The sequence below is a fragment of the Haliotis rubra genome, unplaced genomic scaffold (assembly GCF_003918875.1).
Source record: "Haliotis rubra isolate DU_JTF1 unplaced genomic scaffold, ASM391887v1 Scf1044, whole genome shotgun sequence".
Taxonomy (NCBI): domain Eukaryota; kingdom Metazoa; phylum Mollusca; class Gastropoda; order Lepetellida; family Haliotidae; genus Haliotis; species Haliotis rubra.
The window spans coordinates 131666-146462 of record NW_025764942.1 but is presented as its reverse complement, the minus strand read 5'-3'; the positions used below and the strand labels follow the sequence as shown (position 1 = coordinate 146462).

At 40.2% G+C, this 14797-nt stretch overlaps 2 protein-coding genes across 3 annotated transcripts in view; one reads left to right on the top strand and one right to left on the bottom strand.

Annotated features, from left to right (window-relative positions):
* LOC124275114 overlaps positions 1-14522 on the top strand; it is a 169086-nt gene extending 154564 nt beyond the window's left edge. The window contains exons 1-4 of one of the 2 annotated variants that reach the window (XM_046710600.1): positions 9400-10472; positions 12822-12890; positions 13441-13530; positions 14019-14522. In XM_046710600.1, coding sequence (XP_046566556.1) covers positions 9549-10472; positions 12822-12890; positions 13441-13530; positions 14019-14117 — 1182 coding nt within the window. In that variant the 5' untranslated portion in view covers positions 9400-9548 and the 3' untranslated portion in view covers positions 14118-14522. Of the gene's footprint in view, positions 1-9399; positions 10473-12821; positions 12891-13440; positions 13531-14018 lie in introns of those variants that run through there. The other variant, XM_046710609.1, reaches the window with a different exon arrangement.
* LOC124275060 lies at positions 779-4972 on the bottom strand. The gene is made up of 4 exons (XM_046710536.1): positions 3452-4972; positions 2928-2996; positions 1698-1787; positions 779-1108 (listed from the first exon to the last, which is right to left on the bottom strand). The coding sequence occupies exons 1-4, from the start codon at positions 4511-4513 to the stop codon at positions 1007-1009; spliced, it is 1323 nt and encodes a 440-aa protein (XP_046566492.1). The 5' UTR covers positions 4514-4972; the 3' UTR covers positions 779-1006.
* Positions 14523-14797: the final 275 nt, after the last annotated feature.

Below are 14797 nucleotides of genomic sequence, written 5' to 3'. Positions count from 1 at the left end.
TTTTCTGTCTGTCCATTGATGAGTCGTCGCCTGTCCAGTGTTGTCAAAAAACTGTATATATACTTAGTATGCTCACTTCTAGACAGTGGAGGAGTACGAGTTCGGTATTTGGACTGTCTGTTGGGACGACCACGAGCAGGATAATGCCGCTCGTAAGAAACGCCCTGGGGTTGAGCAGGTACACCGCTCGCCTCGCTCATGTCTTGTGTATTTGTTTGTCATGTACTAAAGAAGTTTGAACTCAACCATGCCTTCATCTTCATCAACGCACACTTCATCTTAATTATGAGCTAATTCCCCAGTTGAAGCGTATACCACGCGTTGACACAGTCACAAATTTCTTTTCATTCGCGTTCTGTCATTAGTCATCCACAGATTCATTATATTACTGATTTATTTCTAAGGCAAATATCAGCTCACGATAGAGTCACATTTGTACAACCGACTTTTGGCAGACACTCCTTATTAATGTGGAAAGGGTTTTGTCGCTTCTTTTTGCCACGTGCTGTGTGGATGCATAGTCTGTTAGGTAAGGACAAATTGTAGTGGACAAGAGTTTCATCTGTGAGTGTGTCATTCTAATATGGGAAAATCCAAAATAAAACATCCTGTCCAGTGTATATGGAACCAGTGAAGTATACGCTTGTATAGAATGTACAATTTGAAATTCTTCAGAAGCCATATAAACCACACTGTTAATATTAATACCAGTAATAATTTATTTATCATTATCAAGAACTTTTGTTGGGTTTCGAACCCACACCCTCAGAGTCAGGCACCTAATAGCCAGCACACAAAGTTAGACTCAACCCAACAAAGTACTAAAATCTGTACTTTACTAAGAAAGTGTTATCTCAAATGTAAGATATTTGACAGGTTTTATAGGCTAAAAATATTAATGGATACTTGTTTCAGTCACGATTCGGTTGAAAACTGACGATGTGATAAGAAATGACAACAAAGTCTCTCACTGAATAACGAATGGCTCAAGTATTCGTCGGTCCCACTATATTGCCGTAGCGTTGTTTCCATCTTGTCGACTACCACCACTTGATTCCGGCTTAAACTGGATCACAATGAAAACGTAGGTGAGGAGAGTACCGATCATCTGTCCAAACAATGAAGCAAAAGTTATTGATATATTGTAGGCTACAGCTATGTGATGGCGGTCTTTAAATATGGATGACCCGTGAAGGTCCGGGTTAGAATTGATCTTCAGTAACCCATGCTTGTCATAAGAGGCGACTAACGGGATCGGATGGTCAGGCTCGCTGACTGGGTTGACACATATCATCGTATCCCAACTGCGTAGATCGACGTTCATGCTGTTGATCCCTGGATTGTCTGGTCCAGATTATTTACAGACCGCCGCCATATAGCTGCAATATTGCTGAGTGCGGCGTAAAACTAAATTTTCACTCACTCACAAACAAACAATGGAAAGTGGGCAAGACGTAACATTAACCGACACAGTGAATTTCGATCTCGGCACCTGGGAAAAAAGATGTATCAATCAAATCAGCTAGTCTGGCCGGTTCTTCACTAAGCAACGCAATTGGCGGATAAATACGTACATAAAAGAAACTATGTATGGATATAATGTCATATCTTTAGTGGAGAAAAGAACGATTTTATGATACAACCAGGAAAATACCATTGTGGATAAATGCGTGTTGAGTTATATGCATTCAGCATACCGTTAGGATAGTGTCCTTCGTGATGGTCATGAGTCCTAAGGCGCTGATTCCGATCTGACGTTGAGACAACTTGTTGGTGAACAGAGTGACCTAGATGTACAGATCGTATGATAAATATTCAACTGACAACAGGCAACGTAAACATTTCATCACAATGTATCACATGTGCTTCTTTGCGGGACATGAACGAAGTGTTTATATTCATATCATAATTATTTATCATTATTTTGACCCTTAGGGCGCACCATCAATTGATTTTAGATATGCACGTGCTTCGGTCAAAGGCGAGCATTGTAAACTGTTCGATAATACGGAAAATCAGTTGATTTCGTTTTTAATATGCAAAGGTATTGGTATGAGCAATGTTGGCATATCAATGATACCTATTGCAAGGGATGTTGTTTATCATTCATCGACTATAGACCGTTGGCTAGAAAGCGTTAGGAACTAATGACGTTAAGGACCGTCGACTACAAGTGACCTACGGAGGATGCAGCACTTCTCAGAATATTAAGACTTCATCCATTCATTGCAAGTCGCGCTTTAAAACAGAATGGCTGCCACATATTCGTTGTGTCAATAAACCGGCTATAATAGAACCAGAGGATCTATCAGACCTTCATGGACCTCCAAGTTTCAGTAAACTTTCAGAGAAAAGAAAATGTTATTTCTTAAAAGGAAAAACACATAAACACCTATAAACACTGAACGCCTTTGGTGGCGATGGTGGCGATGGTGGTGGAGGTGATGGTGGTGGTGGTTGTGGTGTGTGTGTGTGTGTGTGTGTGTGTGTGTGTGTGTGTGTGTGTGTGTGTGTGTGTGTGTGTGTGTGTGTGTGTGTGTGTGTGTGTGTGTGTGTGTGTGTGTGTGTGTGTGTGTGTGTGTGTGTGTGTGTGTGTGTGTGTGTGTGTGTGTGTGTGTGTGTGTGTGTGTGTGTGTGTGTGTGCGAGGCACTTGATTACCTATCATGTCAAAAAATGCCATGCATGGAATTGACTCTGCCCTTTGTGCTTTGATTTATGTTGGGTAGACAGAGCAGGGATTATCGACACGAGTCAGTCAGTGAAGGTGATTGAGGGATATTTCCTACATTAACTGCACTAAATATTGAACTATTCAGCCAGACGCAGGAATTATGATCAACAAAACATGCATGCATAATTAAAAGAACATATCCAATTAATTCAAGAAGAGTTGTCATTCAGCAAACAGTTACAATTGTTTTCTTACCAGTCCAATTACTCTATCTGGCATATTTCTCCCAGCCAAATCATGCAGAATATTCAGAGGTTGATGAGCCTGTATACAAACATTGTAATTATTTACTTCAAATAAAATGATGAAAAAAAACAGTTTGAAAATTCACTAATTCAAGGTGGTTCGTGGACGCGCGGTTCGTGGACGATTTCCTTTCGCAGCAATTTATCGGTCCACTTGTCATCTCCTAAACATCTGATACATTAATGGAAGAATGGTAGAGAAGGCAAAATTCAATAATGCCACTCTTATTGCAGAAGAATTAGCATTATTTTCAAAGGCATTGGGATTTAAATGTGGTGAAATCATGAAAACATTTCACATGGGTTCTTCCTAGAAAGAAGAAAGCATTAGAGAAAGTCCAATGAAAGCTTTATGAATCATGTATATCATAGAATCTATTTGTGATCAGATGGACATTCAGTACATTTAGAATGTGTCATTTTCTGTATTATGTATGTCATTGTACACCTTTACAACTATATTCTAACCCTTACCGCTTCATGCAGTCTGACACCAGTATAGGTGAGGGCGATGAGATGAGTAATGGACGAGCTCACAGCAAATGAGGTGACGGCCAGGGTCGTAAAAGACTTCTCTTCGTTGATGATGCTGTACAGGCAGAAACACACAGCGAGGAAGGAGCTGACGTAGCCAGCAGCCACGTGTCTGGACATGAGGGAACACACATGTTCCACCAGGTCTGTTAAGGATGCATGGTAATCTCGAATGTCCTCAATATCCTCTTCTTTGACGGACCCTTCAGAAGCCCTTGTCAGTCTCAGTGTGCAATTATCATACTCATAAGTAAGAAGAAGGGAGATGGACAAGAACAGAAGCAATAACGAATGGTTAAGCAGAGTGATCCAGCCAGTAATTATTGAAGACAAGGCGAGTGAAGGCCAAAAGTAAAAATTGGATGTATCACCTAGTTTGCTAATACATAATCCGATGGCCACAATAGTGGAAGCCGCGAAGAACGTAATGCATACACATGCTTTCTTCATCCTCTGCCTCAGTCCCGTTGCTGTAGCACAACTGTCAAACTTCAATCGTGCTTCGCGAAGACGTTTGTAGAATATGCGAACCTTGCTGTGGATGTTGGTACTGAGAGCCCAATAGGTTAAACTTAACAAAGTCACAATGTGGTTTACGATGGTAAGAGTTGCGTCGATGAAAGATTTAGCGGCAATATACGGCGGAATCATCTGGATACAGTGGAGAATGTAAACTATGCACACCATAACTGAATATATCCGGGAAGCTACCGTCCAACCGTTGCAACATTTTTCGGCAGACTTCGGCTGCTGATAATCCCATGATAACCCGGACAATGCCATCAGTCTCTGGATACATGTCAGTGTGTCCTGTACATCATCTGTTTCACTGGGAGTACCAATGTCATTGTTGACAACCTTAGACATTTTCCACAGACTGGATAACAAATGTGTGATGAATACTCGGACTGCACCTTCCGCTCGTACTGTTCTCAACTCAATGTGACCAGTATTTGAAGATAATAGTTTCCATGACGATGCTTTTGTTAACTCCGAACACATTTCATTCTCACAAACATTCTATAATGTTAGAAAGTGAAGAGGCGATTCCAATGTGAGTAAATACAACAGTATTCGTCTAGTGTAATTACATTCACATTACGAGCTTAAACAGTTAAAAGCTTTTATTGTAAGTCTGTATACAAATCTGTCTGAAACGCTTTGTCAATCAAGCTATGGCACATTATTCAAAAGAGTCAAATAGTTTTGCGGGTTGTAATGATGGGTTCCTAAATCATTAAGTGATAGCTGTTATTTCAAGCAAAAAATGTCTGCATTTGAAAACTACAGTTAGTCATCTCGGTCTGTGAGAGTAAATATATGAAAGCATTAAAACAACCTTTGCGTTTGATGAAGTGGAATTGTCTGTAATTTGGTTAATGGAATTCTGTTCCCCCAAAAGACCGTAGATCTGTATGTCAAACTGGAGAGTCTAGACTGGCATTACGATGCATTATAGGATGAATTGACTATCATCTGTGTATTTGTCTGCAATGCTGTTTGTTGATATTTAATCTCTTAAAGTAAGGCCAAATTGTAATTGACCATAGTTCATCCGATATAATGTGTGTTGTTATAAGGCTGTGTACTAGATCCAGTAAGTGTCAGTAGTGAGCTATATTTAGACTTCTGGAGACTTTCAACGTCTTCTGACTCACAGAATATCGAATGATCTGGAAAGGGCTACAGAGACCTCATTTCAGAAGAGCTGCATGTAAGTGGAGTTAACTCTTGCCTGTCATCTCACATTGCATCATTAGTAACAAGTACAGAGAAGACCTGCATGTTGTTCTATGATCGTACCCTCTCCAGGCGACGCTGCAAGTTGGATTACTGTTGCTGACAGGTGGATTTTACCATCATTGTCTTTATTGCTATATAATCGCTGCTCTTGTATTTTACTGACTCTGAACATAATTACTGCCATACAATACATAGCTGAATTTTTTGCATTGATTTGTGCACTTAGTCAATTTTAGAATACGATTGTTAATTACATCATATTATTTCATTCTTATATTTCCTTCGCAGAGTCGAATGTAAGTCAAATTAATTGTAGAATTGTATAGAATGTACATTTTGTAACCCATTGGTGTGGTGGTGTGTGGTCCTGTGCATAGAGCTCAGCTAACAAATCAGTTGAAGTTAAGCAACGTTGGGCACGGAGAGTCCTTAAAACGGGTGACCGTGTTTGGCAGCTGGACTCCTGAGAATTTCTAGGAGTTCACTCCTGTCCCACAGCGAATCTCCTGTGATACATGTGGTCTCACCTTAGGCAAGTGAGTTTGTTCAAAATTACCTCTGTTCACAAAGCAGAAAATGGGTACCCGGTGGAATAGGTCATGTGACTATTAACCTTCTTGAGCCTCACAGGCAGCTTGGGAAATCCGGGTAAATAATGTGCTGTGCTTTGATTGTTAGCGCTATGAGCATTTACCTAGTGAATGGAGACGGAACCAACCAAACATTGTATGACAGGTTAGGACAAATTGTAATCCTAATTGATTATTGTATCAGGGTTTCTTAGTCTAATGTGAAATGACGAACCCAACAAAAGCTTTTATCGTGATAAAATAGCATGTACATGTATTATGGAATAGGCATTGTTTAAGTTAAAACAGGCTTTATTATCAGTGCTATGTATTACTACAATACTTATTTACAGGCGCACCGACCTCTAAATGTTCTCCTGGACATAACTGGAAAAATATTTCTGATAGAGTTTTTAGACTGGTAAAAAAACACTTTAACAAATTCAGAGACACCTCAGTACCTAGAAAATACAATTAAATGCGGGAACCGTGTTTAGGAATAACAAGTTTTTATCTGTGGAACCGGTTTTGTTAGAAACGAGGAACGAGTATTGATTTGGCATTTAAAATATGATTTATGTTATTTTACATGTTTTTGTAATTACTCTTATGATCAATGTTCGTGTGTGGTCATCGAAATATGATATGACTGAATAGCACGATTACTATAGTCAGTCATGCCTACTAAGTAAAGCTGGCCTCCACATTCGCTATACCTGAACATACTTCGGCAACACACACTGCTAGTTGTATTCTAACTGCGAACTGTGTATTTCAGGTCAACTTGAATCTCTTCTCATGGTTGAAATTCACATATAACATGAAGATTTGGGCATCTAAAGCTGCAGTGAAATATAGTTATGTATGCAGTATTTGATACCTGACCAGAGCGACGGAAGTCTTCCGAACATCCAGCTCAGTCATTACTTCTCAATATTCTTACTCAAATATTCTGAACACATATTTGTTGGTGTTATTTAACATTTCATGTGTACGTTGTGTTTTGTGTATATCATGTTTTTCTTACGTTATGTACACCCAGCTGCAGGTCACACTGTTCGCCAACAAGTTGTCTCAACGTCAGATAGGAATCAGGTCTTTAGGACTAATGACCATCACGAAGGACACTATCCTAACGGTAGGTTGGATACATATTTTCCAGATTAAACATAAAATAGAATAGCCATTGTAGCTCAAATTTAACTCCGTTCTCATGCCTGCGGTGATTTTCAGTCACTACTTCTCAAAACAAGGACAACGATGACCAGTGGTTGTAAATTACATTTATGAATATTATATACACGTACTTTTAAAGTTTTTAAGAAGTAATATCAATGTGATTGTTCTTCCTCAGCCTTTACGTGTTTCACAATGAACGATGTACATAAGTTAGACATACATGTTACGTCTGAGGAGGTTATCTTTTATGATATAACCTCATGACTGTTGACATCCCTGTTATCAGAACTTCACGCAGCTTTCTGACCATGCATGTCTGTTGTTGCTATTTAACATGTCGTGCATTCATGTATACGTTGTGTTTTGTCTCTATCGTGTTTTTCTTACGATCCGTACACCCAGCTCCAGGTTACACTGTTCGCCAACAAGTTGTCTCAACGTCAGATCGGAATCAGTGCTTTAGGACTAATGACCATCACGAGGGACACTATATCCTAACGGTACGTTATATACATATAGATCAACCTATATTTGACCACAACGGAATTTTCCAGATTTAAAAGTAAGATAGAATTTTATTTGCCACAATAGCCAATGTAGCTTTAATGCAGCTCAAGCCACTACTTACCAGAGAGACCCGTGAAGGTCCGGGTTAGAATTGATCTTCAGTAAACCATGCTATTCGTGAGAGGCGACTAACGGGATCGGGTGGTCAGGCTCGCTGACTGGGTTGACACATGAAATCGGTTCCCAATTGCGCACATCGATGCTCATGCTGTTGATCACTGGATTATCGGGTCCAGATTCGATCATTTACAGACCGCATCCATATAGCTGGAATATTGCTGAGTGCGGCATAAAACTAACTCACTCACTCACTCACTTACCAGAGAAAATCCGAGTAAAATCAGGGCTCAAGCAACCCAACTTTTCCTAAGAAGTACCCGTTGATTCACAAACTGAAACTAATACAGTACTTTACCGGAAATCAGTCCGTGAAAACATTCTGGTTAAAAGCAACAATCAACAAAGAGATGGGACCATACTTAACCATTGTACTCAAAAATTAACAACGTTCTCAAGTTAATACAAGTCCCTATACTAATACAAATCACTATCACGGTGTAACTGTGGCAGTATAAAATAGAGTGAGAGTATTTATTCAAAGGCAGTATAATACAAATGCTGTGGTTATTGAAATAAGGATGATGATGATAATATTCACCTCAATGCAACAATAGTCAAGTTTCCAAAATTTGGCCTCGTCTGAATACCTTAGATAAGAATTATTTCCTCACAAGTACTGGTGTTCTTGAGATGTAAAGTGAGAAGAGAGCCAAGCTCCCCTATTATTGTTGAGAAAACACACCCTGTAGTACCTTCCAGATCTAAGTATCTAAGTATAGCACCAGTCTAAATATAGCCTGCCACTGCTTCTCACTGACTATCCACATGTACAAGGTATCACACTTAAAACATTGTTACACAATAAATAACATTGCTACATAACAATATTATTGTATCCCAGTTGCGAGATGATGATGCCAATCACTGGTTTGGCTCAGAATGACTCCATGATGTACAACCCTTCCAAAAGTTGGAATATTTTTAGTGCGGCTTTAACTAACAATAAATCAATAACTTTCCTTCTTTGTTCACACAGATCATCGGTACCCTCCTCGCCTACGTTTTCATCGTGATCCAGTTTAACTCGAACTCAACGGTTGGAATTCAACACAATGTAAAAAGCTACGACAGCGTAACTTCACCAACTCGTATTTGACTTGAACTTCACGCTTTTGAAATTGTAATTTGTTGCTATGGAAATATAGAATATCCAGTTTCCAATACCTGCCCAAACAACTTTCACGCGGCATGAAAGATATGATAGAACAATTTATAGAGTAAAACGTTTTGAATCGATCACGGACAAAGTGTAAATAGGCTTTCTCACCTATATGGGTATATGGGTATGAACTCAACGTGTTTTACCAACAGCTATTTAGCTTTACCCTGTAATGTTTTGACATCGTCTCTAATGAAACACTGTCCCGCAACGTCTGTCTTGTACTGGATAAACAATGTATATGGACCAAAGAGATCAACAGGCTGGGATACACATTCATTAATGCGCATTAAGCATATTACAGAGAAAAGTGTTCCAGAACGTCAGTTTAAACAACACTTTACATGTTACTTCATCTCAGATATTCTACCAACACAAAATTTTACCGTATTGATTAATCAGTTTAGACAATGAACTTATCAACTGTCCATTAAAGGCTTTTTTGCAAATGAGGACAATCTGGTGCATCTGATGACTGTCACACAATACATGCCGTGGTATAATCACGTTTATTGACATACTGGCTCGTCCCCCTTATTTCCATTTTCAACCTGTTATGGGAGTAGTGTGCATTCGGCGTTCTGTATTGACTGGTGTATCAACACTGAAATCATTATTCCCAATGCTGGTGAGCTGACAGCGGGCATATGTTGGTCTAACGTACAAGGTGACCCGCCATACGTTATCCAGGCTGTGGAGGATGTTAAAGGTTTCCCCAAATATGGCTTCTACATCGTGCGAAATGGGTGATGTGCAGGTCACACTGACAAGTATTCAGAGACTGGTAGCATTGTCCGGATTATCATGGGACTATCAGCAGCCGAAGTCAGCCAAATGGTGCAACGTCTTGGTGGTAGCTTCCAGGATATATTCAATTTCGTTTTGCATATTTCTTATTCTGTATTCTATCTTGATGATACCATACTATACGAAAACTGAATCATTCACGGAGACAAGTTTTCCCTTAGCAAATAACTTGTTAACTTTGTTATGTCTAACCTACTGGGCTCTCAGTACCAACGTCCACAGCAAGATTCGTACATTCCACGAACGTCTTCGCGAAACACGGTTGAAGTTTAACAGTTCTGTTTCAGCCACTAGACTGAGTCAGAGGGTGAAGAAGGCCTGTGTATGTTTTCTGGTCTTCGCGGCATTTATCTGTGTTTCCAGTGGCCTAACCGTAAGCATAATGGGTGTTTCATCCAGTGACTTGTTTTGGCCTTCACTCGTATTGACTTCGATAATTAGTGGCTGGATAACTCTGCTAAACCATTCGTTATTGCTTCTGTTCTTGTCCATATCCCTTCTTCTTACTTATGAGTATGATAATTGCACACTGAGACTGTCAAGGGCTTCTGAAGGGTCCATCAAAGAAGAGGATATTGAGGACATTCGAGGTTACCATGCATCTTTAACAGACCTGGTGGAACATGTGGTTTCCCTTATGACCAGACACGTGGCTGTTGGCTACGTCAGCTCCTTCCTCATTGTGTGTTTCTGTCTGTACAACATCATCAACGACGAGGCATCATATGACAACATTGGCATTGCAGTAACTGCTATTTACATGTCTACTTTACATCTCATCGCTCTCACCTATATTGGCATCAGATTGCACGAAGCGGTAAGAATTTTGACGAAGCTATACGTTGATACCCTGTTAAACAGAACATCCTAGAAATGACGCGGATGTCACTTTCAGTGGAAGATTGATTCAGATTGGCTTGTCAGGACAATTCAGATTACAATCTTTCAATTTCAGTAGTTTATCTGTTCATTTCAGTAAATGATCTATTCATATGTACATGACGAACCAAACAACTCCTTTTATCGTGATAAATAACACGTGTCTGTGCAACTACTGAAATGGGTGTATATTTTTTCTACTTGTATCAACCTTCCAATTGTGTTACACTGCAGAGGGTGTAGGTGTGAAGAGGAAAACGTTCAACCAATGAGATAGCTACTAAAACCAATGGTTTCATCAGAAAAAATGTATACTAGGCACATAAAGAAACTGTGCATACAAAAATTGAAAATCTAAATTTATCAAACCTGTGTAGACGCATCTAATACCTTGATGACACCAATAGATTTTCTTTGGGTATCATCAGATTGGCAAAAATCATCTAAATTTGGAAACGTTTAGCAAAACAGTGTTATGATATTATATTTGAGGGGCAGGAATTAAACATGTTTGGGCTAATGATTACCCGAGCTGACTACCTCTTTAAGGTGTATAGAAGAGGGCCCTTTATATACTAGGCACATGAAGAAACTGTGCATACAAAAATTTAAAATCTAAATTTATCAAACCTGTGTAGACACATAAGGATTCAAACTCAAGAGATTAGTGACATGTATCCAACATGCATGCACGTGCCACGTTCCGTGACGTCAGTGGGTTCGTCCTTGAGACGTTGTTGCACGTGCATTCAGGGAAAGAGAAAAAGAGCAAATGAATGCCACACAATACTGTCACTTTGGAAAGCTCAACCCCTGCCTTTGCGATCGTTCAAAAAATTAAACGGCTATTGAAACGCATAGCATGCCAAGGCTCACGTCTGCACAACGTCATGAGGCCATTGGGATGGTCCGTGGGGGAATGTCTCAATGACAAGTGGCTGCTCATTTCCACTGCCACCGGAACACCATTTCTGCACTGATGAGACGCTACCAGAACACAAATGACGTCATCGATCGGCCACGTTCTGGACGTCCAAGAGTAACAACGCCAAGACAGGACATATGGATAAGGGTGACCCATCTTCGCCACAGGTTTCAGATTGCAGTGATGACTGCCCAAACCATCCAAAGGGCTTCGCCGTATCCACCCCAACACAGTTCGACAACGTTTACGTCATCACGGGATCAGACCACGACGTCCCGCCATACGGCATATCCTGACATAACGTCATCGACAAGCTCGCCGAATGTGGTGCCGAAATCATGTCCGCAAACCCTTGTTTTGGTGGAGAAATGTTGTTTTTACAGATGAGTCCAGGTTTAACATTTCCCATAGTGATGGACGTCAACGTGCCTATGGACGCGTGGGAGAACGTTATGCACAGGCCTGTGTCTTGGAGAGGAATCGCTTTGGTGGTGGTTCAGTGATGATTTGGGGTGGAATAACAGCACGCCAAAGAACTCCTTTGGTGATTGTTCAGGGCAACTTAACTGGTGTGGGCTACAGGGATCAGATTCTTCGACCTGTGGCAATTCCTTTTCTGCAACGTCATGGCCCTGGGTTAACATTCCAACAGGACAATGCCCGCCCTCATACGGCAAGGGTTGCTATGGATTTCTTGCAACACCACAACGTTGACTTACTGCCTTGGCCTGCACATTCACCGGATCTCTCTCCGATAGAGCATGTTTGGGACGAGATGGATCGACGTCTACGCCGTCTTCCTCATCCGCCAGATAACGTCCTTGACCTTGCAACATAACTTGAGAGAATCTGGCGTGACATCCCACAAGCCTTCCTTGCACGTTTGATAGGCTCTATGCGTCGTCGATGCACTGCTGTTCTCAATGCCGATGGTGGACATACCCGTTATTGAGCTTGTGACATGTTCGTTTGACCCCTGTCCCGCTTGTGGACTCGTGACGTCATTGTGATTGACTTTTCAATTGAAATTCTCCCGACTTGTTATGGTCTCATGATCCCTCCATTAGAGTTTATATGTACCTTTGACATTGTTATCGTACTTATCATCTGGGATAATATTTTGACAATGCACAGTTTCTTTATGTGGCTAGTATATTATGGAATGAGATTTGTGTGTAAGCTTAAATATACTGAACAACATTAGAAACGCACCACACTAAAATGTACCAACGATGCTCAGATATCATGGGTACATTTCAGCCTGAAGGGGATATTTCGTATTAAATGGGTGATGCGTTTCTAATGTTGTTCAGTATATGTTCCATTGTCACTGGTGTTTATTACTACAATGTTTGTTTACAGGCACACCGACCTCTGAATGTTCTCCTGGACATGACTGGGAAATATATGCCTGATAGAGTTATTGGACTGGTAAGAAAACATTTTATAAATCTCTAGTGACGTCATACTATTGTCTCGCCAGGTTCTTCTTTAACCAAGTAAACCTCTACAGGCAGTTTCGCGAGCATTCTCAAGAAATCCCGGGGACTATTGACTATTTTACTTGTTTTGAAGACTTTGAATAACTTTGTCTTGTTATTACTGAATACGAGCGTAAAATATCACATTATTGAACACTTCCAATATAGTGTGGCGATGTTTGTTTTCGAACCTGCAAACCCCTTGCTTAATAGCAAGGCGGTTTTATTCACTGGGCTTCGTTGATTTCAACAGTAAATACTCAAATCTTGAAATTATATTTATCTCTGTCGGTTCATAAGTTCGATCAAAATCTCTTCCTCGGTTTTGTTTGAAAAAGTAAGCTCTCTGCCGCGGGATAATTTTCTAACAAAACCAAGGAGGTTTTGATCCTTCACATTACAAATTCAGAGACACTTCATCTTTATATCGAAAATATATGTAGCAGTGTATACGTTGTGGTTTGTGTCTATCATGGTGTGTTTTTTCTATCTGTCACTAGGTCACACTGTTCGCAACCAAGTTGTCTCAACGTCAGATCGGAATCAGTGCTTTAGGCCTTATGACAATCACGAAGGACACTACCCTAGCCGTATGTTGATCCCGATTTTATGATAAAAACAACAACAAAATTCACCTTTATAATCAATGTAGATCCATGATCATTGCCATTACTTATGTCAATCACTAGATTGTCTTGTCCAGACCGCTTCGTACATCAGTAATACTCATGATATCGTCCGATTTGTACAATCGACTATGCTTTTAGCAGAGATTTCGTGTGGATGTGGAAAGGGTTTTGTCGTTTGTAACTATTGCCCGAGAAGTTTCGGTATGAACTGGTCTTCAGCAACCTATGATCGATGTAAGAAGCATCATATGTGATCGATGGACAGGATCGGTAATGTGGTTTATATAGTTATTCGCAGACCAGTTACGAAATTGATGCTTATGATGGCAATCACTATTTCGTCTCGTCCAGAAATGATGATGTACAATTCCCTTCCAAAAGTAAGAATGTTGTTGAGTGCAGCTATAAACAAACAATAAATCAATAACTGTCCTTGTTTGTTCACACAGATCATTGGTACCCTCCTCACCTACGTTTTCATCGTGATCCAGTTTAATCCGGATTCGGCTGTTGGAATTTCACACATTGCGAACGCTACGACAGTGTAACGGAATCAACTTGTGACGAGTATCAAATGCTTTTGCACTAATGGATATTTAGCTGAACGTTGTAATGTGTTGACTTTGTCACCATAGAAACGTAATCGCCAGGGAATAACCGGTTTCTGTTATCTGCAGCTTTCAGACGGCGTCATGGAGGAGTAAATTATTGGAATTGATCTCTGAAATAGGTATTTTCGATTCCCATTTGACCTTCCTGCCACATATTAAATCCCTTAAAGCTAAATGCCTGAAGGCACTCGATTTGTTAAAGGTTGTTTCCAATTCAAAGTGGAGAGGGGATCAAACTGCCCTCCTTCACTTATATAGATCGTTGGTACGATCGAAACTTGATGACCCTAGTAAGGTGATCTACCTTCAGTTGTTGGCGATCTATAGCCAGTTTTTATATTGCATTGTCCAAATAGTGCTATTAGTTTTAAATTTCCACACTGGTTTTAGTTGAAATTGTGATATTCTAGTTGTTTTGCTGTCCTTTGCAGACAGGTTTTTATAATATACACACATTGCATTTCAATGTCAAATATGTTTTCGTCACGATATGGCTGAAATATTGCCGATGTGGCGTTAAATATTAACTCACTCACTCACTCGAAACTTGATTATGGCTCCATCGTATATGGTGGGGCCTGCAAAGCAGCCTAAAACTACTTGATTCAGTCCATCAC

What these genes read in the sequence shown, in the direction of transcription:
- LOC124275060 (XM_046710536.1), bottom strand. Translation starts at nt 4,513, where the DNA reads ATGTGTTCGGAGTTAACAAAAGCATCGTCATGGAAACTATTATCTTCA. An exon ending in CAGATAGAGTAATTGGACTG is followed by an intron (nt 1,788 to 2,927) that starts GTAAGAAAACAA and finishes CTGTACATCTAG; the next exon opens with GTCACTCTGTTCACCAACAA. An exon ending in CGAAGGACACTATCCTAACG is followed by an intron (nt 1,109 to 1,697) that starts GTATGCTGAATG and finishes TTGTTTGGACAG; the next exon opens with ATGATCGGTACTCTCCTCAC.